The sequence below is a fragment of the Lepisosteus platostomus genome, chromosome 23 (genome assembly GCF_059453375.1).
Source record: "Lepisosteus platostomus isolate fLepPlt1 chromosome 23, fLepPlt1.hap1, whole genome shotgun sequence".
NCBI lineage: Eukaryota > Metazoa > Chordata > Actinopteri > Semionotiformes > Lepisosteidae > Lepisosteus > Lepisosteus platostomus.
In genome coordinates this window covers 8,521,125-8,543,728 of record NC_142633.1, presented here as the reverse complement: position 1 = coordinate 8,543,728, position 22,604 = coordinate 8,521,125, and the positions used below count along the sequence as shown (strand labels likewise).

The 22,604-nt window shown below is 46.5% G+C and overlaps 1 protein-coding gene across 10 annotated transcripts in view; it reads left to right on the top strand.

Annotated features, from left to right (window-relative positions):
- The window catches only part of LOC148641991 (calmodulin-binding transcription activator 1-like), a 442,365-nt gene that overhangs the window by 409,747 nt on the left and 10,014 nt on the right, over nucleotides 1–22,604 (top strand). For 5 of the 10 annotated variants that reach the window (XM_088617429.1, XM_088617430.1, XM_088617428.1 and 2 more), the window contains 11 exons: nucleotides 3,240–3,385; nucleotides 3,820–4,016; nucleotides 5,290–5,368; nucleotides 5,915–6,257; nucleotides 6,747–7,333; nucleotides 10,340–10,518; nucleotides 10,996–11,239; nucleotides 14,792–14,863; nucleotides 16,770–16,790; nucleotides 17,157–17,356; nucleotides 18,815–18,889. In XM_088617429.1, the coding sequence (XP_088473555.1) occupies nucleotides 3,240–3,385; nucleotides 3,820–4,016; nucleotides 5,290–5,368; nucleotides 5,915–6,257; nucleotides 6,747–7,333; nucleotides 10,340–10,518; nucleotides 10,996–11,239; nucleotides 14,792–14,863; nucleotides 16,770–16,790; nucleotides 17,157–17,356; nucleotides 18,815–18,889 (2,143 nt within the window). Of the gene's footprint in view, nucleotides 1–3,239; nucleotides 3,386–3,819; nucleotides 4,017–5,289; nucleotides 5,369–5,914; nucleotides 6,258–6,746; nucleotides 7,334–10,339; nucleotides 10,519–10,995; nucleotides 11,240–14,791; nucleotides 14,864–16,769; nucleotides 16,791–17,156; nucleotides 17,357–18,814; nucleotides 18,890–20,924; nucleotides 20,956–22,604 lie in introns of all 10 variants that reach the window. The other 5 variants (XM_088617425.1, XM_088617421.1, XM_088617427.1 and 2 more) reach the window with 5 other exon arrangements.

Below are 22,604 nucleotides of genomic sequence, written 5' to 3'. Positions count from 1 at the left end.
AGAGCTGTCACGACAGACGGAGGACTGTATAATGATACCAGTGACTCACAGAAGTGCAGAGTATTTCCAGAACACTGAATAGCAGTCTTAGATATTAGTATCTGTACTGAAAGGAGAAGGGAAGTTTGAGTAAGACATGCTACAGCAGAGTACCGGACACCAAGGTCAGTGACGCTGGCAGAGTTTAGACATGAATCTGAAATCGACTCATTAGACATCGCTTTCCTGAATGCAAAGGTCTGTAAAAACGAAGCAAAATGGGAGGAATTCCATACGTGTAAGAAATTATATTTGATATCCTGCACCCGTGAAACTGTAATGCCTTCATCACGGTTGGCTGGTATTCTGTGAAACGTGTTGTTGTGTGGCAGACAGTTGTTTTGCCAACAGGAATAATGTCCGGACTTTCGGTCTCGCGCACCTGCGCTGGGCGTCCGGCCCGGTGTGGCCGCCGGGTCCTGCTCGCTCCCTTCCCTTTTGGCCGTCTGTCGGATCCCATGCGTCAGCGGGCTGATGTTCCAGGAGGCGCACACACACACACACACACACACACACACACACGAACGAGCACACGCCTGTCGCCTAGATACCGCCGAGCCGCAGGTTGCCACGGCAACGGCCTCCCAGCACCTAGCAGAGATGCCAGTGCAGCTGAACGTGCTGCTGCAGTGGGCACTCGGTATCCACCCTGGCACGGAGAGGGGCCCCGTCCCGTCCTGCCGCGCGCGTCAGCTCTTCCGCATCTACGGCGGAGCGCAAATGAATCACAGCGCTCGACTGCTTCTGTAGTTTGGATTTGACGTGCATATGAGATCGAATGACCGCGGCCCAAACCCTCAGAAAATGAAGAGGCACAGGAGCGATGTCTGATGTGCTTGAGCTGAAAAGGCTCGGTGGGTTAGAAGTCTTGATTCCAGGTGTCCCTCGAACCCGTTTCCGTCATTACTTTCCCCAGAAAGACAGAAAACTGTTTTGTTTGCAAAGCTCAAGCAGTTCTCAGTGCTCACGTGTTTTGATGATCGGTGCATGTGTTTCTCCCTACAGTAAATAAATTCATCTTTATACTATATCAGAGACTATAATTCCTGCAGAACTGGTCATACCGTGTACCTCGGATGTCAGTAACGCTCACCAACAGTGTAGACAAAATCCACTGTGACTGACGGGTGATTTTTATTTGAGTTAACCATTTGCTCTCACTACCAGTGATGTTGTAAGCATCCAACCACTAATGATTTGGTTTCTGTAATTGGTGCCAGTTTTTTTGTGACAAGACCTCTCTTATCGTAGAGTGGAAAAGATGAGGCAGTGTACAATGACAGGAACCTAACCAGGAGAAGCAGTGCATGTGGATGGCAACAGAGATTGAGAAGTGCCTTAGGTTCGTTAGGGAATGGGAAGTATTCTCAAGCCCAAGCTCTGGTTAATACCCTGGCTTTGCCACTGACTCATTATGCGTCACCGAGCAAGTAGGTCCATCTCCTCGTGGTATGCTCTCATTGTGCGAAACCAATATCGTTTTACACGTCATTCTGCAGCAGCATTCTGTTGTTGATGCACAGCTGACAGTCTAGTCCCTGTTACTTACTCAGTGACCAAATGAATTAAGTCATTTGTAGTCTTGCAGCCAGGTTGCAATTTGGTCAGTATTGCTGCCTTGCAGCGCTGGGCCCCTGGGATCCCTGTGTGGAGTCTGTTTGTTCTCCCTGTGTCCCTGTGGTTTCCTCCCACAGTCCAAAGACATGCCGGTAGGTTATTTGGCTTCTGGGAGAGTTGTCCCTGGTGGGAGTGTGTGTATCTGTCTATCTGTGTGTGCCCTGTGATGGACTGGTCCCAGTCAGGGTGTACCCCGTACCCTTGTTGCTTGCTGGGCCAGGCTTCGGTTCCCCCACAACCCTGAATTGGAATAAGCAGTTAGAAAGTGCATGTCCCGCAGTCCTCCAGAATATTTGAGATCCATGCCAGAATATTTTAAATCTTGTAAAAGTGTGCTTAAAAACAGATACGAACACGGTTCAGTTCACACATAGAAGCCACACAAAAAGATATCGGAATGCAGTTTTACCGTAGTAAATGACTTCTGAAACTGCAAGCTGGGCTTCGGGTTTCATTGGCCCTGTTTAGAAATCTCTCGCCAAAAACTCTAAAAACGGGAAAATATGAACTTCAGCGTGTGTAATCGAGAGAAAAGAGGGTTTTTTGTGAGCAGCAGACCCAGGTTTTTTTGCTTGGTGCCCTTTGTTCTGATTGTGATCAAATTAAATCAAATTAGCCAGGTCAGTCATGATAACCTGTGCTGTGTAGAGCGCTGAGGCACAGCTGCGATCGAAGGTGTGACCTCAAATGACCTCTTTGCAGCAGCTGTATTCGTGTGTCACATCAGGTGCTTTCTAAAGCTTGTGCAAACTGCAGACACTCCCCAAAAACAACTCCGCCATGCTGTGTGCTTCCAGACTTCAAAGCTCAAAACAAACACACGATGGCATGCTACTGCAGGGAGTTAGACTCTGGGCTTCAGGGCAGAGCAGTCTGATTAATTTCAGGAGCAACAGGCTGCAAGCTCTTATACAGCATCTACTGACGAGACACAAAAGCTAATGCATTTCAATAGTATTTTCACCCCACTGTCTTTGCAAATGTCCTCAAAACCACATCAAACACCCAGTCCTGGAGCAGGTTTATTGAAGAGCCCGCAGCTCCTCAAAGACGGAATCGCTCAGTGGAATAGGGAATTCTTGTCCATTCCTGAATAGCTTTAAAGTTATTACATGAAAACTAAATCTGTAATAAGACTAGATATCATGTCACACTCATCCATGTGAGGGTAATATGGTGAGGAGACACTGCCAGACTCCTGGAAGCAGAGATGGCTTTAAGAAGCAAAAGAACATTTTTAAAGGCAGTGTTTTTGGACACCGAAGAAATTCTGCTTGGTTATGATGTCGGGAATGTATACCAGAGGTAAAAATGAGAATAGTCAGGATAGATGTATAAACGTATGTAATGAGGTCAGAATATTGCTGGACTGGGTTTTATTCTGCTTACAGTAATGCAGGGCGCTCTGACTGCATTCATCAGTCAAATCATTTCCCTTGTTTTTTGTTCATGGCTTGAGGTGTGCAGATAAAGTGAACAGTGAGGCGTCTGACTGCATCAGCTCTGGAGATGGAATTTGACAGCAGAACTGTCACTGTGGAGTGCTGTGGGGGTGAGTGACCAGTGGGTTCCCTGTGTTTCAGATAACCAGTTCAGGATGTCCATTCTGGAGCGGCTGGAACAGATGGAGCGCCGGATGGCCGAGATGTCTGGCCATCACCAACAGGGGGCAGGAGGGACCACAGGGGGGACAGGAGGGGGCGCCGGGGGCAACACCAGCCAGACACAGGTATTGCACCCTGGGCTTTGGAGGGGGAGACGGGTGTTGCTTGATGACAGGCACAACATGTGAAAGTTCACTCTGTGCATCGCTCAGCTGATGCACAGAGCCCTGCTTCATTAAAGAAGCCTAGAAGGTAATACAACTGCAGCACAATGCCCTGCTATAAATAGAGCAGACACTAGCACACCCAGATCCGCTTAACCTTCCTGGTGCATCACACAGAGCCTGAGAAGTCAGGGTACCTCAGCAGTCAGGCAACAATTAATTCACATTTTGCTCATGCTAATCTAAATATGGCAGGGGTTGTGTGCGAGGAGAAAAGTAGGAATCCTGTAGGCGCCCGTGGCTCATTTCTCAGATGACTGCAGCGGCCGGCTGCCCCGCTCCTGCTCTGGAAAGCGGGGCGGGGTCCTGACTGGCCTCTGGCCCCCCTCTCGCAGTGCATGTCCGGCCAGGGCCCGGCGGGCAGCTCCTTCGAGAGCCGCGTGGTGGTGGTGTGCGAGAAGATGATGAGCCGCGCCTGCTGGGCCAAGTCCAAGCACCTCATCCACTCCAAGACCTTCCGCGGGATGACCCTGCTGCACCTGGCGGCGGCCCAGGGCTACGCCACCCTGATCCAGACCCTCATCAAGTGGCGGTAAGGAGGAGGCGCCGCGCGAAAGCAGATTTCTGTTGAATCTTCCCATTTCCCGCCTGTTGTCGCGGCACGCTCTCCCTCGGGCTGGGGTCGTGTTTTTGTATTTCTTCTTCACGCTTGTGCTACGTCATCACCGAGGACCAGCAGGCCTCCCTGTGGTTTTACTGGGGTGTGCCCCTGTAACGTAGAAAAGGGTCTTGTGACGCTAGCGGCGTAGGATTTTCATGGTGAAGCTGTTCAAGCCATTTCAAGCCATTTTCCCAGAGTGCAGGCTGGGCCTTGTAGGTTGACATTACCCGTTCCAGTCTGGGATATATCATCAGACAGCTCTATCCAGGACCTACCATGTGTGCAGAGTCAGCCCAGCACTGCCGGTGTCGGATGGGCTTGACTTGGCCTGGGTGTCCTGTGCTTGCTACCACAGTGGCTTATCTGGCTTACCATCTGGCTGTGAGCCTGCAGTTCTGTCACACACGGTGACATAGTGAGAGCTATATCACCCCTGCTCCCTTGTAAGGCACTGAGACTCACAGCTCTGACAGGGCATGATCCCAGGTAAACCTTCAGTCATTCTTGATTATGACTTTACAACAAGGAAGATTATTGCTGATCCAAAATAAAACAAGGATCTGTATCGGGCCTGTTTAATACAGCCTAAAAGTTACAAAAAGATCCTTGTCTCAGGGATCGAAAGTCAGGGGTACACTAAATAATGGGCAATTACACGTCAGAACTACAGTTCCCTTATTAATAGCTGAATAAAATGTCTTTTTCAAAAAAGCTGCATTATTGTTAAACAAACTTTTGTAATGTAAGTCATTCCTTACATTTTAGTTACAGAAATCTGCTAAATCTGATCAGAAGGCAGACAGTTGATAAAATGACAGAAAGGTGCACCATTTACACACACAGTATATCAGGCATCCACACTACTTCTGATAGTTACACTGCACACTTGACACACTACACTCACACATTGCACACTTGACAGACTATAATCACACACTGTTCACCAGATAGGTACCCTGTACACTTGACACACTAGACCCTAGACTCACACACTGTTCACCAGATAAACGCGCAGATAAACCAGACACAATGTAGACTAGACACATACAGAACTGCACACCACACGCAAGCAGAAAGTCCTCTTCACTGAACACACCATCACACGTGCTGCTTTCCTTGACATCTCTGACCCTGTGCGCCAGGCGTCCGCTCACACGCTGAGCAGGCACCAGGAGTGTGTCTGACCGTGCTCTCTGTCCCTCAGTTCCAAGCACGCCGACAGCATTGACCTGGAGCTGGAGGTGGACCCTCTCAACGTGGATCACTTCTCCTGCACCCCGCTGGTGAGACACAGAGGCACCGTGGGAGCTGTCAGTGCGTGTGCCCTCGAAGACCTGGGGTCTGCCGCGCTCCTCGGAGAGCTGGAGGGCTCTTGTCGGCTTATATTCCACTCGAGACCTCAGCTCCTATTTGGTCTGACAATTTCATTAATTGGACTAAATTTAATAGCTCTCGAGGACATTAAAAAAAAGATTTTGAAGAGTTTTATATGAAGTGCGTAAAACATCAGAGTCAAGAGAGACCATTTTATACCAAAGAGATGGGAATTGTATGCAAGCCTTTGTTCTCTATTAATTAATATTAGCATTAATTAGTGTATTCATATTAATTAATAGAGTAATGAATTCTGTGCAGCAGTGAATATAGAGTCAGGGACTGATATAGTGGGCCTAATAGTCGGGATCTTGTGTCTTGTCTCGTGTTGTAATGGAGGGAGTGAAAGAGGTGGAATTGTGTATATTGTCTGCTGCACCTCTAAAGATGGGGCATGAATTGACACTGCTCTGCCGCTCACCCCCGCGGCCTGGTGCTGTGCTGTGCCCCCGCAGATGTGGGCGTGCGCTCTGGGCCACATGGAGGCGGCGGTGGTGCTGTACAAGTGGGACCGGCGGGCGCTGGCCATCCCGGACTCGCTGGGCCGGCTGCCCCTGTCCATCGCGCGCTCCCGCGGGCACACCAAGCTGGCCGACTGCCTGGAGCAGCTGCAGCGGGACGAGCAGCAGCAGCAGCAGCCCCCCTCCGCCCTGCCGCCCGCGCCCCGCCTGGCCTTCTCCCCCGCGCCCGACACCCCCGCGCCCGACAGCTGGATGGTGGCGTGGGGCAGCGACACGGTGGCGGCAGCCCCGGGGCAGAAAGGCGGCGGTGCTGGTGCCACCACTAACCCCAGCCCAGGTCAGTGTCGGGCATCGCCGGCTCTTACACACTGGGCACCCCTACCGGGCAAAGAGCAACAAGCAGGCCAGACTCATACACTTCCCACTTGCATTCAGGCTAGGTAGACAATTCTTCCTTCTTGTAGGTAAGGAATTTGTTGTTTTGGAAGTACGTGGTCTTGCATATTATTGCAGATTATATAGGGTTTAGAGGAAAAATAAAAATGTAATGCAGTAATCTCCGAGGTTTAGTCAAGGAAGACATACAAGAATGGAAGCAGTAACGGTCAGCGGCATGAGATTTAGTTGTTGAATTGGAAGAGCTGTAAATGAGCGATGAGTTCTGACATCCCGATTGGGAGCTTGTGAATATCAAGCATGAAGAAGTCTGGGTCTCGATTATTTTAACGCTCAGAGCGGTACGGTTGTGAACAGCTGGTGGCTTACAGTGAGTGAGGTGAACACCAGCGCTGTTCTTCAGCACTCATTTTGGGTGGTCTTCCTCCAGACCTGAGGCGGCCCAGGTCGGAGCCGTCCAGCTACTACAGCAGCGAATGCCAGCGAGACCTGCCCCTGGCCAAGAAACACAAGCCCAACCCCGAGTTCTTCCAGGGCCGGCCGGACAAGGCCATGTCTGTGCCGCTCAGCCTGGAGCAGCAGCAGCTCCACAAGCTGTCCGGCAGCCCCAAGGCAGCGCTCTCCGACAGCCTCTCCCCGGACAAGAGCCTGGAGGAGGCGGGGGGCGGCAGCAGCGGGGGGCTCCCCCACCACAAGCTGGGGGCGTTCCGGGGACTGGGCGGAGCAGGGGGCGGCGGCGGCGGCGGCGGCTCCAAGTGGGGCTCCAGGGAGCTGTACTCGGCGGCGGCGGTGACTCTGGGCGCCGTGGCGGTGCAGCCCGCCGCCCTGGGCAGGAAGGGAGCCGGGGCAGGTGGGGGCAGCAGCCTGGGCAAGGAGAAGCTGGCCAGCCGGCTGCGTCAGCGGGAGCCCCTGAGCGTGCTGATGATGTCGGAGCGCGAGATGGTGGACACGGAGCTGCTCTCGTACCGGGACGACCTGGAGAACCAGGACTGCCTAGCCCACATGGACGACCTGCAGGTGAGCCCCCGGACTCCAGCATGCCCACCCAGGGCACCTGGAACCCGTCCTTATGCCTTTAGGCCCTCGAGAGGGGGTCGTGCTACCGCTGCATGCCTGAATACATCTGGTCACAGTCCCAGATTGAGTGCTGGGGCCTCCACTCTCACTCTGAAGTGCCCTGATCTTGCACCGTGACGAGATGTTGGACGCGGCATGTTGATTGTCCAACAGGGGCTCACGTTGCACCCGTACCCAGCAGAAATGCTACGGCTGGGAATACCTTGGGAGCAACATCCAGTCTCCCTTTTAAATAGCTGTACAAGTTACATAAAAACTGTATGAGTTGTGTTAGAAAAGCCTAAAAATCTTGGGGGGCTAACCCTGCCAACCTGGAAGTGACCATGTCCAGCACAACCGAAGCTCTTACATGCTGAACTGAGCCCCACCCTCCCTCCTTGTGCAACTCGGTCACTGCTGCCCTGAATCAGTCACCCCTGGCCTGTGCCGTGTCTCCTGGCAGCTGCTTTGTTAAGGAACTCCATCATGACGAACAGATGGAGGTCGTGAACTGGCCATTGATCACTTCTCGCAGAGAACAGAGACTCTGCCAGCTCCCATGGCCATTCATCTCTGTCACCCGCTCGAGAGAGGAGACAGAGGGCAGACCGGTACCAGCAGATGTGTGTCACTAGGCCATCCAGGCTCATTCTCTTGCGATACGGGACATGAGGAAACTTACCAGTGGAAGAGACCATTAAGCCATCAAACTCATTTGGTTGCTTGTAGCTGATTGACCTAACGATCTCAATCAGCCTTTTCTCAAAAGACGTCAGAGTTTCAGCTTCACAAACATATCCAGGAAGCTTGTTCTATACTCCTACAACCATCTGTGTCAAAAAGTTCTTCCTGTTCTTAGTTTGAAAAGAATGTCCTTATATTTTCCACTGTGTCCTCTGGCTTGTTGATTCTGAAGTACAGTCCCTTTGAATCTGTTCCAGGCTTAAAAGGTTCAGGCCTAAAATGTACATTAATGTCTTTTCTCAACTGATTCCAGTCCAGTAAAAGTTGTGAAATTTCATAATGCATAGAACATTGTTAACACACCCTTGTGTTCGCTTTTACACTTTTAACTATATCCTAATAATCTGTTTGCCTTTTATTGCTTCCCTACATTGTTTAGAACATATGAATGATGTCAACATGAGCAACATAAGAAGTAACTTCTTCAAACTTAGTTTTCTATCTTATATTTATAGTTCATGTGGTTGCTACCTGCATGAAACACTGCATCTTAATTTTTGTAATATGCACTCCTGACCATATAACACAAAATACCAGATATACCAGATCATTGTATAAATTAGGTAGAGAATTACCTAGTTCTCAATACAAAGACATGCCTTATCTTGAATTCCTCGTCAGGCATGTTAGAGAATTACCTTTTTATGTGGTGAGCACCTAGATGAAATAGTTATTTAATATATAGTTTTTATACATTTCCTTTTCATCATCCAAAAGCGTCACAGTATGATCTCTAAGATAAATTACTTTATTTTTACTGCTTCTACTGACTTTATATCTATATTTAGACTTCTTATATTTGCTTATGTCTGTGTTTGTCATTCATTTTGTTAATTTTGTTTACCTGGATCCTATTCTTTCATAAATCATTTTATAAAGTGCTTTTTTATATATATACTGCATGTCTTATTCTTTTCTTAATTGACTTATTAAACCAGCTCAGCCACTGCTTTATTGACAGCTTTTATGTACTTCACATGGGATGGATGTGTTCTCTGCTTCAAGCAGGATATCGTTAAACTGTTTCCATCCATTTTCCACAGTTCTTTCCTTTCCTAGTCACCTGCAAATTCCATTTTGTTCCTGCATAGTCTAGAAATCTGTGTTTTTGACTTCCTCTACCACTTCAAAATAATCCTTCAAAGCATGTTATTATGATCACAGTTCCTTAATATTCCTCTCTCCTGTTTCGTTCACTTTGTCTTGACTATAGACCCATAGAGCTTTCCCTGTCATAGGTGCTCTGACACACTGAAAGAGAAAATAGTCTTGAGCCGTGTCTGTTCTCAGTCCATCTGAGGAAAGTTAAATCTCCTGTAATCACCACTTCTTCCTTTACACTTTGTGTGCCTCTGATTTCATTATTTAAGACTACAATATAATGGATATTTGAATTTAGTGGTCTGCAACACACTTCTACCTATCTTCTAACTGTGTGTTCATGTACTTCTCTAACCCATATACTGTATTCAGAGACCTGTGATGATCTCAGTTCAATTCCTATGCCAAGATTCTCAGTTGGATTCATAATCCTATACCGTCCTCATCTTCTTCCATCTTTTCTCTCTTGGAAATGCGATATGTAATCTTAACTCTTCAGTCCTCATTATCACTCTCTATTAGCAAGTTTCTGTGATTCCCTTAATATTAAAATGGCATGCTACTGCTTTAGCTCCTCTGTCTTCTGTTAGTTCTGCCTTCCTACAGGTGTAGGTATAAGACATGTAGGTACAAGTATCTGATCACCTAGGCGTTTGGTGTTTTTTTTTCCGCTTGGGTCCTGTTTTTGACATCACTCCCTTGCAGATTATTTTTGATTCTCCCCCCCTTCCATTCCAAGTGAACTATTTTTGACTTTTTCTGTAGATCCTTGCTCCTAGCCAACTGCTGCCATCTCATTCACCCAGTATATAATCCATCTTGTCTGGACAGAGTAACCAGTACAAACAGCGGAGTTATTTAATAAATACTTCAATCTCGAACAATTTCCAGACTCGTTAATGAACTGCACTGCCTCTGCAGAGTCTTCTATTGCAGACTGCTGGTTTTACATCCTCTGCGAAGGAACACAAGGCCAGTGGAATGTACTGTATAGGGTGTCACTGACAGAACATAGAAATTATTACAAACAAGGGGAGACCCATCGGCAAGGATAAGGAGGCTGAACACAACAAGAAAAATGCCCCTAAGTCATTGTGTGCTCGTGTGTTTATGTGTGGTCAGGTGAACATGATGACCCTAGCGGAGCACATTATTGAAGCCACGCCTGAGCGGATTAAACGGGAGAACTTTGTTGCCGTGGAGACGACACCTTTGGACAGCGCTGGGGTCAGCAACACCATGAGCTGGCTGGCCAGTTACCTAGGAGATGTGGAACACCTGCCCAGTGTCATACACCTGCGGTGAGGAATGGGGGAAGGGGTTATGGGTCGTCACATGTCTTTACATCCATTCTGTCAACGTTGCAAGAGCAAGAGCATTGCAAGAAATTACAGCTCAGTACAGAGCCCACGCAGGACCACAGAGCCTTACACACTGAGCTTACAGTCAGGGACAACAGTCTCAGACGACACTTTATTGCTTTCAAAACTGATGGGAACTCCACAATTATTAAACAGGTGGTCACAGATATGAATCTGAAACAGTCACATGAAATGTGATTTTGAAGTTTGGTCTGGTTTTTTTTTTGTGCACATCTATTTTGGAAATTAAGCAAGTGCACGTAGCTTGACAGCATTTTCACAGGTACACCCCATTCACCACAAATAAGTATCAATAATGAGGTACAAACCCCCCTGAGTTTCAGAATGGGATTCTGTCTTCTGGCTGACAGAAGTACTGCAGTCTAACTCTCTCCCTGGGTCTCTATCCTACCCCAGGTCTCTGTACAGCGAGCCCCTGACGCCCTCCTCCAACCCCAGCCTGAGCCCCGCGGGGTCTCCGCTGCGCGAGGGGCCCTTTGAAAAGCCCAGCCTCCCGTCTCCCGCTGACTGGACTGACTTCCTCAGCGCATCCAACAGCAAGGTGGAGCGGGACCTGGCTCAGCTCACCCTGTCGGACCCCGAGCAGAGGGAGCTGTATGAGGCCGCGCGGCTGGTGCAGACTGCCTTCCGCAAGTACAAGGTATGGCACAACCAAGTATCAGCCAGCCTGTCACTTTGCACTCTGTACTGTACCTGAGGACCACCCCCACGAACTTTATCAATTCATTTATTCAGTGTCATGTATTTGCTGCTCGCACAGGAGAAAAGCAGCAGTCTGTTTTCACAAGATAAACACAAGAGCAGGCAGGAGTCAGGCATACGCAGTGGAAGCAGGAAAAAGAGCGTAAACAGAGAACGCAGTTTTTGCAGCAAGCAGGGAAAAGCAGGCGAAACATGGGCCAGAGTTGGAATCCCAACAGGCAGGGTTCAAAGCTGGACAGACACAGAAGTGCAGTAGAAAGGGAAATCCACACTCTGAGCCGAGGGAAATAAGTATAGAAACCAAAAGAGGCAGTACTAAGCACAAAAGGAGAATCCAATAAACATTGTCAGGGTGAAGCAATGTTCCAAAACCCAGGAAACAAACTACAGGTAAGGATTAGGAACTGAAAACTAGGAACACGGCACGAAGCTAGAAATGTTTCCGAGCCTCGCCAGATCACAGTTTAAGAAGCTTGAACCACCTGAGGCAGGCATGGTGGTACAGGCTTCCTGTCAGCTTAGTATTCAAGGCAGCCAGCACAAGATTACAAGGTGAGTGGGCTGTGGCTGGCTGCTGTGAAAATACTAGCTTGCCCTGCAGTGCAGTAGTGGAGTTGAACTTGACATTCAGAGTTTGGGAAGGTTTTGCTAACTATGAAGACTCAAGTGGACATTAAGCGGGAACAGATTTAGAGTAGAAAAAGCTAAACAGCTCTTCACACAAAGAGGGGCTGATTTTCCAGGATCCCTCAACAAAGCGCTGAGAGACATGCTCTCATCAATAAGCTATTGTCAGCATCACAAGCTAGCCTCATCCTCCTTGGAACCCTCCATATTTTTTTAAGTTGCAATGTTTAAGCCTGATCAAATACATTAGAATCAAGGATGGTAATAAGAGATGAAAGAGAGGAGGAGGAGAGGAGCCGAACTGCCTGAGTTTTTGAGTGGTGCGACACAGTACTGAAGCTTGAGTTTCAAAAGTGTAAGGCACACTGCTGTACTGCTTCGAACGAACAACTGTCTGTCCACACTGTCACTTGAGAAGTAGCTAATTCTGAAAACATAGATGGTGTTAATAGTTGATCCATTGTTATTGGGTCTCCATGAAACCTTTAATCTCTGCTGGGAGAAGAGATATGTAACTGACTCAGAACAGCACATGCCGCTGTGCACAAAACAGACCGCTCTGTGTGTTTTGTGGGTTTTCAGTTTGACCTTTAGTTTGACATTAAGAAAATATGTTGCCTTTCATCCAGTCCTTTCATGCAGCTGAGTCTCCTTTCAGTGTGGTGTGTCCCGATTCCCTCTGACCTCTGGGTTGAGAATTTGTACTTGAAGAGGCCTCCCTTGAGAAGCCTTCCTAGCTGTTCCTGCGCAGCCTCGTTCACACCAGGCCTAGCGGTGCCCCATCCTCTCAGGCTTCTGCTGCTGCTCCAGCCCCCCTTGGTCCTATTTAATGAGATCCTCATCTCAAACTGTTCACTGTTGTTTAAAGGCATCTGTTCCCGTGCTAATTATCAGCTGTCAAGCCCGTGACTCTTAACGACTTTAACATTTCCACAACAACCCTTCCTGCCGATGTGAACATGGAGACATGTGGCCCAACCCATCTATCAGGCTGCTCTGGCAGTCCAGTGACCCACCTGCCTTTGGAGCCGCCCGGACAGCCCCACTGCTCTTCATCTGTTCCCGGCAGAGCTCTCTGGGAGGATTGCACAGCCTTGCATCAGCTCTCTCCCAGGTCCTCCTCCTCTCCTCAAGCTCGTGTCTTGGCACACAGAGCAGACTCATCCCACAAGTGCGGAAATCAGAGTCTGTGAAGAGCGGTTGCCCAAAAGGGCTTGAAAAATCAATTAAGAAATCTGGAAAAAAAGCATGGTTTCATTTGTAAAAAAAAAAGGAACAGGATACATTTGAAGGAAAAAGGTGTATAACAGATTTAAAAAAAAATATTTTAGAAAAACCCAGAAAGAGTTTAAAAATAATATTGTAACAGATGGTAAAATAAATCAAACTTGTGCTGCATTACTACAGCAAAAGGACAATAACAGACAACATAAGGTGTTTCAGACCACAACAAATTCACAAAGTTATGATCTGGGCAATAACTATATTTAGAGCTTTTGAATTGAACACAGATGTCATAGCACGAATTCCTTATGCTAATTAACATTTGTCATTAACAGGGTTGATCAGCAGGGGTCTACTCTGAAAGCACACTTCAGGCTGGTAGTGTGCATGACTCTGCTGGAAGCAATACGAAATGGACATCTGTGTCTCATGCTTTGTGCCAGTTTGTGAGATTCTGTCCTGCTCCTCTCGTATAGCCTCGACAAGCATGTGCCTTACACTGGTGTCTGAGCACTACTCGCCACAGAAGTGGAGATTATGGTAGAGTGCATTTAAGAATGAGAACTGGAAATACCTTTTTACGGAAAGTGTTGCAGTCTTCTGAGCTTGTATAACAAATGTTTAATAGGGCTTTGGTCTGGAAAGTGGGGCAACCATGACATGCGTGTTACATCCTTGTCTCGAAAGAAAGCCACTGTTACAGGAGCAGCATGGGACATGCGTTGTTGTGCCAGAATACTGTCACATCGGAATGAGCAAGTGAGGTCCAAAGTCGTGATCAGTATAGTCAGGTATAATCACTAAAAGTAGAGTCCTGTGCCCAGAACATCACACTTGTACTTCCCAATAGGTCTGTTGTACACAAGTATGGTTTCGTGTCGAAGGTGGGGAGAGGTGGTAGAGTGAGCCTTGTGCTCTGGAACAGGAGAGAGGAGTCCAGCTGGGGGCCGGGGGGAGATGAGCAGTGACTAGCCCCCAGCAGGAGGGCATTATGGAAACCACCTGATGACATCAATTCCTGGCCAGCAGCAATAGTCAATACCACTAATAACTAAGGAGGGCATCAGTAGATGTATAGAAGGAGCCTCACTCACTGACATCCATCAGGCGTGGTCTTCAGAAAACTTTGATTCATCTCCACTCCACCACGCTGCTCACACCACCTCTCTCTGCTGCGCAGATGGACATTGCTGAGCCCTGGACCCCTACAGACAAGGACTGTACAGCCAGCTCCTCAAAGTTGGACTGCCGATGATGTGGAACTAGCTGTGCGAAAACGATCGCAACACCTGCAGTCAGATACACTCGTGGGCGCCATAGAAAATCCTACACTGACAGGCTAAAAGATCTGAATCTGCTAGAGGACCTGATCCAAGCACTGTACTGAAACCCTCACAGACACTGACAAATCAACCTAGCAGACGTCTTCATGTCACCTGTTTCCTCATCCGCACCCCGCCAAAGAGCTGTGAAGTGGACCTGTACACTGTACAGCCCTGGGCTCCATTAGCTTCATATGTAGCTGCATGCCAGTAAAGCACAGGAAGCAAAAGGGAAAGTGCAGAGCTCTCTCTCTGGACAAGCAAGCTCTGACGGGGCCCTGTTCACACACTGACCCCCCGCTTTCCTTTGTGTGCAGGGTCGGCCATTACGAGAACAACAGGAAGTAGCAGCTGCAGTCATTCAGCGTTGCTACAGGAAGTATAAACAGGTAAGCTGCACGGTCAGCACACTATCATTTTATCCCAGGATGCATCCCTTTATAACTGCTTGTTCATAGGAACATAATCCACACACCCTGCATTGTCACGTGTATAAATATATTGTTTTGTGTATTGTGGTCCTGCAGCTTCTTTATTGATATAGCTGTTAATGAAGTAGAAAGAATGGTCATTTACGGTACTTTAAATTAATCAAAGACAAGCCAGACTGTGGCCCTGAGACATATGAATACTTGCACAAACGTCTGTTATGATAAAAGTTAGGATATTCCAGCTGAAATGTAACAGCCACCTATCCACTTGCTGGCCTGACTCCTAGAGCAGGCTGCTGTTTTGCATTAGTGATGACAGCTGAATTTCTCTTGTAATAATCATACTCACTGGTGCCAAAACCCATTCTCTATCACAAGGACAAATAGAGCATTTTATTTTCAGTGCTGTCTTTGCACCATCTGAAATTGAATACTGTTTTTTAACTAACGTTTTAAAAACTTATCCCTCTCACTGTGTCACATTATTAGACAGAATTAATGCTCTGTGCCCCCTGTCTGGGATAGAGACATGTGTCTCTGCTAAAACAGGCATTAAATTGAGGTGAATTAATGAAACCAGCAAACTGCTGCTCTTTCACAGCTCTGTTCATCTTCTATTTAATACAGTCCTGCTTTAAACACAAGAAATCAAAATGCAATCTTTCCAAGTACGCTGTTACATCTAAAGAGGAAATTATTTCTGTTTTTTTGCTTTTAACTTTTAATTTTAATCGTGCATTTGCTCAGGATTGTTGTATGATGTCTGTCTTAATTTTACATCATTATCTGCAGACTGTCAAATGCAACTGTAGTTTCCCAAGCGTGCACACAAAAAACACAAAATCAGTAGGATTACATAATAAGTAATTACCTGAAAATAGGTAAGACTGTTCCAAACCAAGCTAGAAGTTTTCAAAAGACAAAATTCATTAGAAACATTTAGGTGTGACTGACTTAATAAATGTTATTCATGTCTTTTTCACTCTTGATGGGGTTTCAGCTTGCATGCTATAGCGTGCCATGTTCTATAAATCAGGTATTATTGACTACTACAGTCTGTATTTTAAATAGTTTCATGCTAATCAGCTGTGTCCATGCACAGCTGGCTGGAGACAGATTGGGCTAGTGGAAAGACCCATCTAGCTGTCTGTACTGAGCTCATCCTTGGGGCCTCAGTCCAGGAGAGATGCAGATCACTCAGGCAGCAGGACTGGGGTAGGGGGTGAGGGTGCCATCGGTGAGAGGCAAGCAGCCATGTTCACTTACAGCTGTTTTCCTGTCTTATGGATTTTAAGCAAGACAGATCTCCTTGGCATGGTGGCATCGTGGTAGGTAGGCAGCGCATCTGCCAAACAACTCCAGGCCCTGGGTTTGATTCCTTCCACAGACGTCTGTGTGTGTGGAGCCAGCATGTTCTCCTTGCGTGCGCAGGGGTTGGGTGTTTGGGTTTTCTCAGTGGCCCTACACTCAGCAGGTCTCAGTAATAACTGCAGTGGCGATAACTCGCACTTCTGCAAGCACTTTCAGTCCTGAATGATTCCTGCAATCTTGAACAGTTAAAAGAGGACTCGCTGCACCCACTACATTTACTGAAATGTCAGCCTCCTTGTTTAGCAATTAAGAAAGATTGCACTCATCAAGTGCGCGATAATGTTGGTTTTAGAATCTGGCATTTAAAGTGCTTTTTTGTGATGTCTCGAATGCAACACTTCCTCTGCCACTGTGAGGAAGATAGCTCTTCTGAGTCTGAGTGCCTGCGACATCTCTCAGGGCTTGTAAACCCCCATGTTCTATAGTGCATCAGGTGATTTTGCTTTTCCTTGCACTGACAGTCTCCTCACTTCTGTTCTCTTCTCTTCACAAGCTTACATGGATAGCCTTGAAGGTAATGTGGCTTTAAAACATACTCATCTGCGGCTCTAACCTATCTGCTCCAGGTCTGTGCATTACTAGGACAGGCTGGAAGGGAGCTGCCCAACATTGTCACACCTCCTGCCAAAGTGTGCAAGGCACATGTGAAAAATAACACGACTGACCATCCACATCGTTCCTGATAATGTTTGTTTTGTTTGCAGTATCCGATTACCTACTGTTTATCCTGATGTTTTATTTAAATAACAGTGATTTTTATCTATATAAATATGACATTAAAGTATGGCAGCAGCAACAAAATAGGTGGGAATAGGGGCAACTAACACCGGCTGTAGTGTGAAAACACTTTCTCACAGTGAGCCTCTCTGTCCTCTGGCAGTATGCACTTTATAAGAAGATGACGCAGGCCGCCATCCTTATCCAGAGTAAATTCCGCAGCTACCACGAGCAGAAGAAGTTCCAGCAGAGCCGGCGCGCGGCCGTGCTGATCCAGCAATATTACCGCAGCTACAAGGAGTTCGGCAGGCTGAGGCCCCATCGCCGGGCAGCTGCTGCGGCGCTTGTGCAACACAAACTCAGGTATTACAACACACCGGCGAGACTGCACACACACCGGCGAGACTGCACACACACCGGCGAGACTGCACACACACCAGCGAGACTGCACACACACCAGCGAGACTGCACACACACCAGCAGGACAACACACACACCGGCGAGACTGCACACACACACCAGCGAGACTGCACACACACACCAGCGAGACTGCACACACACCGGCGAGACTGCAAACACACCGGCGAGACTGCACACACACCGGCGAGACTGCACACACACCGGCGAGACTGCACACACACCAGCGAGAGTGCACACACACCAGCGAGACTGCACACACACACCAGCGAGACTGCACACACACCAGCAGGACAGCACAAACATAACAGCAAGATAGCACTCACAGAACTGCAAGATACAATAGTAAACACACAATTACAAGATCACATGCACACCAGGAGTTTGCATACACTACTACAAAGCTGCAGGCACATAACCTCATGATCATACCAGCAATATTGCACACCAACAAAAGACCTCATGAAGTTATATCAGTTTTTAAAGTCACACACTCACATACACATAGACAGTGTCAGGATGGCTTTCACACCCACCAATAACACAATTACAGCACAGCATCACAGTTATACAACACAAACTCAGGAGTACAAAATACATGCTTATAAATGCACTAAATAGCAAAAATACACAGTGGAAATCAACCGTGTACAAACTAATTATCCAAATTGTACTGCTCTAATTAATTCATTTACATCGGCAATTACAATTTCACTTTTTGTAACATGCAAAAAATGTTTTGTGGATACCAGAAGTCTAAAGCATTAATTAAAGCAAATATTCATGTTATTGGTATGTACACAGATAATATTGTTGTGATGATTTTCACACTAACATGTTCTAAAAGATGTTAGTACTGTAGTTGCACATTTCTGAGTAATGATGTATTAAAGCCAGAGATCTGTAACCTGCTTTTGGAGAAACACAATCCTTCAGATTTTAGAGGCATCTTCAGTGAAAGGCTTAAGTCAAAGATCACATTAATCTTAAGAATTTACAGCTTTTAAATAACAAAGAGGCTTCACGGTAATAAAAATCCTACAGCTTTTTTAGACCAGGGCTGGAAACACCTGCTTTAAATGATCCGTGTAATTATGAATATTTAGATCAGTGTTTCCCACTTCCAATTTCAGGGATAACCAGTGATAAATGATTTGAACCACCAGGGATTCTACTGCTTTGATTTAAAACCATGTTGTCACAACCTAAATCAGCTGAGGGTGATTTCTTGATTGCAACAAGCAGTCTACAAAATACATTTTTACATTTATCAATACTGTAGTTGTTGGGAACCTTGAATATTAAAAGCCATGGACTGTGAGTGTGTCCACAGCACCATGAGCCATAGATGTGGTTTAGAGTCTGACAGTGACTAACCAGACTAACAATGTGCATCTGTTCCAGAAGTAGCTTGCTCACCAAGAAGCAGGACCAGGCTGCACGTAAGATCATGAGGTTCCTGCGCCGCTGTCGCCACAGGTGAGCCCCACGCAGCCCGGTCACCTCCACCTGCACACCCGACTTCGCTTTCCGAGTTCAAAGCCATGAACATGCCCAGAGTCCTTAAGGAAAAGCGAGCGGTGGGAAGGGGGAGACTAAGGATCTTTTGCCCGAGTCTTTTCTTTCTGTCTCATCTAGTTTTCTTTGTGTACTTCTCTGTAGAAAAGCAGATCACCTGCCCTAAGACATCCCCTCACACTCATTAAAAAGCTGATTGATTGTCAGTCAGATTGACTGTTGAACTGATTGCACAGTAGCTTTTGGAAATACACCCAAAATCTGTTTATTGCACATCAAAACAATCCAAAACATGAGGGTGCTGAGCCACATTATACTGCAGTGCTTTTCAAAAACTAGGTGTCACAGTGACACCTTGAATAAGTTGATCAAAAGGTGTTAATCATGTGCACTTTTTGTAAATATCTACAGGCTTTTAGCTATGTATACTGTATGGCCTCTTGTGAAATTTTGTAAATCACAGATAATGAAATGTACTAAGACTTTTTACAGGAATATGCATCCGTATTTCTTCATTTTAGATTTTTATTCCGGTGTTCCTGCATTTAACACTGTGATCAGCAGTCATTAAACCGTTAGATTTTTCTTTTATCTTAATGATGTCTAAATCAATTAATTCTTTGTGTACCGCCTGCTTAGTGAAATGTCAAATATCTGTTGGGAGATTCCCATCTGCTGAATGTATTAAAGTAACCGGTTTAATTGACAATTCAGAGGGCTGGTTAATAACAGGGACGTACATTTATTGCAAACATACTGTAGCTAGCCTGGAAATGAATTCACCTAAAATGAATAATGTTTATTTAGTTGGTCGTAAGCATTGGTCAAAAGCTATGAAGTGAAAAGAATTGAAGTGATTCACAAAAGAAACACTGTACTTTTAAGAAGCCACTTCGACTTGAAGAGGAAATCCAGTGAAAACAGAAGTCAAATATGAGCTATACTCAGCTGTATACTATAGTGATAATCATGTGCTCCAAAACATCTCAAGCTGAAGTAAACAACTGTCCACAACTGTTTGTGTACTTATGATAGATACCTTAATACATAATTAATTAATTGAAGGGACAGCGTTTAATGCATTCTGTACTAAAATAATACAACATCAAAATATTAAGTTGTTTTGCATTCTTAAATCGTGCCAAGATTACATATTGTTGCCCCCTTGGTAATTTGGTGTACACTTTCTGAGCTCAAATAATGTTTATAATGTGATTGATGTCTTAATCTACCTGAATCATTATAGAACACATTTATATTAACCTGTCCTCTAGTTAAAGTAGCTATACGGTATTTAATTGAAAACAGGGGACCTGGGATTAAGTTCTTGAACGCAGAATGTTACTGTCTATTGAATTAAAAGTCAGTGTGCCCACGGAGCCTGGTGCAGGCATCGTTCATCAGAGTGAGTTAGTACCAGGACCTCTGCTTCTTGTACAGGCAGAAGGCGTCTCCTCTGGCTCAGGAGGCTGCACGGAGTTCGCTGAGCTTTGGGACTGGCAGTGTGCCTCTACGGAGATGTTTTGGAGCCTTTGATTATTGTATAAATACTGTACACTTTACATCCTGAAAGGCTTGATGTAGTTTTGTTTGCTTTTTGTTTTGCACTGTATTTCCGCCTTAAGTTTAAGTTCACAAAAAGCCCAAAGACTGTTTGATAAAAACACGCGTTAATCAGTTTTTATCAAACAGTTTCTTTCCAAAAACACACACTTGTTTAATGTGCCTGTTGCACATAAGAGGCTGTTGAGCAGATGCCCGTTTCAGTCCGGTCTTTCCAGTGAGTCGGAGGGCAGATCAGTTCAGTAGTTTACATGGTTTGGAAGTGACGACTTAATCCCGCACTGCACATGGAGACATCCTGCCCTGACTGCACTGGGCACCAGCCACCACTGCGGGTACATAGGCACGCAAGGACATCCCCACTGTACTTCGTCCTCCCCCACCTCCTCCTGTGCTAATAGCTGTCTGGTGTTGTTTTGCTGTCAATGCGAAGCCCCTTGATGGACCATAGACTGTTCAAGCGGGTGAGTGCAGCCTTAGCAACTTAGTTCATGCTTCTCTCTTTCTCTCTCCCCCTACCTCCCTCCCTCTGTTTCGCGCCCTTCTTCCTCTTTCACTGTTGCTTGATGCCTGCTTGCATGACGGCTGCAGACTGGAACCACTGATAGGCCCTTCTGATTGAGAGAAGCAGCAGTACTTCACTAACCACACTACACGAATGACAGCGACACAGCAACACTAACCTCGCTCCTCCTTCTGATTTTGTTTTTCCTTTCTTTGATTTCCTTCTTTTGTTCTTTTCCAAGAGAATTTTTAATTTTTCCAAAGATGCACATTTAATGCAAAAGAATGGTTGGATGACCTTTGACCTTGCTGCATGACTGGTGACGGACACAGGCCTTGCTTCTTTACTCCTAGGCATGCTCAGAATGTCACATCCTGTGTGGGCAGGATGTTTTATTTCCAACCACCTGGCTGCCTGTTGTTTTTTTTTCATTGTTTTGCCTTGGGATGGCGCGAAGGGAAAGAGCTCCCTCATCGCTTCTGCTTCTTTTTCTACACAGTCTGATCTCTACAGACCACTGTCACCCTGCAGACTGGGGGCGGAGAAGGGAGGAACTGGGAACGTAGGGTCTAACCACTGATCCTGACCTGGGCTAAAGAGCTGGAAGGCCAAGTTTAGCAAAATATCTTAGTTTGATTTTGCCGTTGAGACTGAGAGTCCCAGAGCCCACTTTGCTCTCTCATTGTGCCAGTTAGTGTCGTACCCCAGCCCGTGCCGCAACTAAATCTCCTAACCCAGTATTTCAAAGTTCCAGTCCTGGGACCCCACTGACAGCACAAGTGGTTGCTTTTTTTCCTCCACGGTCGGTTGTGGAAAGAAAGCTCTATACGAATGGTGTACATTGAGTAATCCCTCTTTGATGAGCTCCATTACCCTGTAGGAGTCCCACTGTAAAGCAGTGAAGATGTCAAACAGAATGCTGCTGGAATCAAAATCACGCACCCCATGGGCTCCCAGGGGACCTAACCAGTAAAAGCACCCCCCAGTTGCAGGCTGATTGCCGTGATCCAGTGGGGATTCAAGCCCACTGGGACTAGAATTCTCTAATGTATGGTTTTTTCTCTCGACTTCCAGCAAAACAGCAACAACCTGGGACTCTGATAGTAACTGTGATTGAGACAGTCAGAGGAGCTTGTCTGCTCTTCCTGATTATCTCCTTGTGGTTGTTGGGGTCATAGCTGTGAGCCATATATTGATCAAACCAATTCCAAATTTTGCGGGTATACAATACTTAATTGTATCAATATCAATATCAATTGTTCATCAGGAGCAAGAACATCCAAGAATCAGATGCTTTGTGAATGAGTATTTTAGGTTGGATAGTTGTGGCTTAAACCCACTTGGTCAAGAGGCTGTGGGACAAGGAGGCTCGAACCCCGTCCAGAGAGAGGAGTTAACGTCTGAAATGGGAGCTGTATAGGTGGAGACAGGGTGGAGAAGGGGTGTATTACACACAGGGAGGTGCTTGTGTTCAGTATTTATAGGTAATCTCAGTAATGAATATGATCAGGAACAGCTGGGTGAGATCGGCTTGTTGTCATTATCCCTCCCAAACATCCGTTAATAGCTTCCACTTCCTGGTTCTGAATTTAAAATGCAATCCTGCAT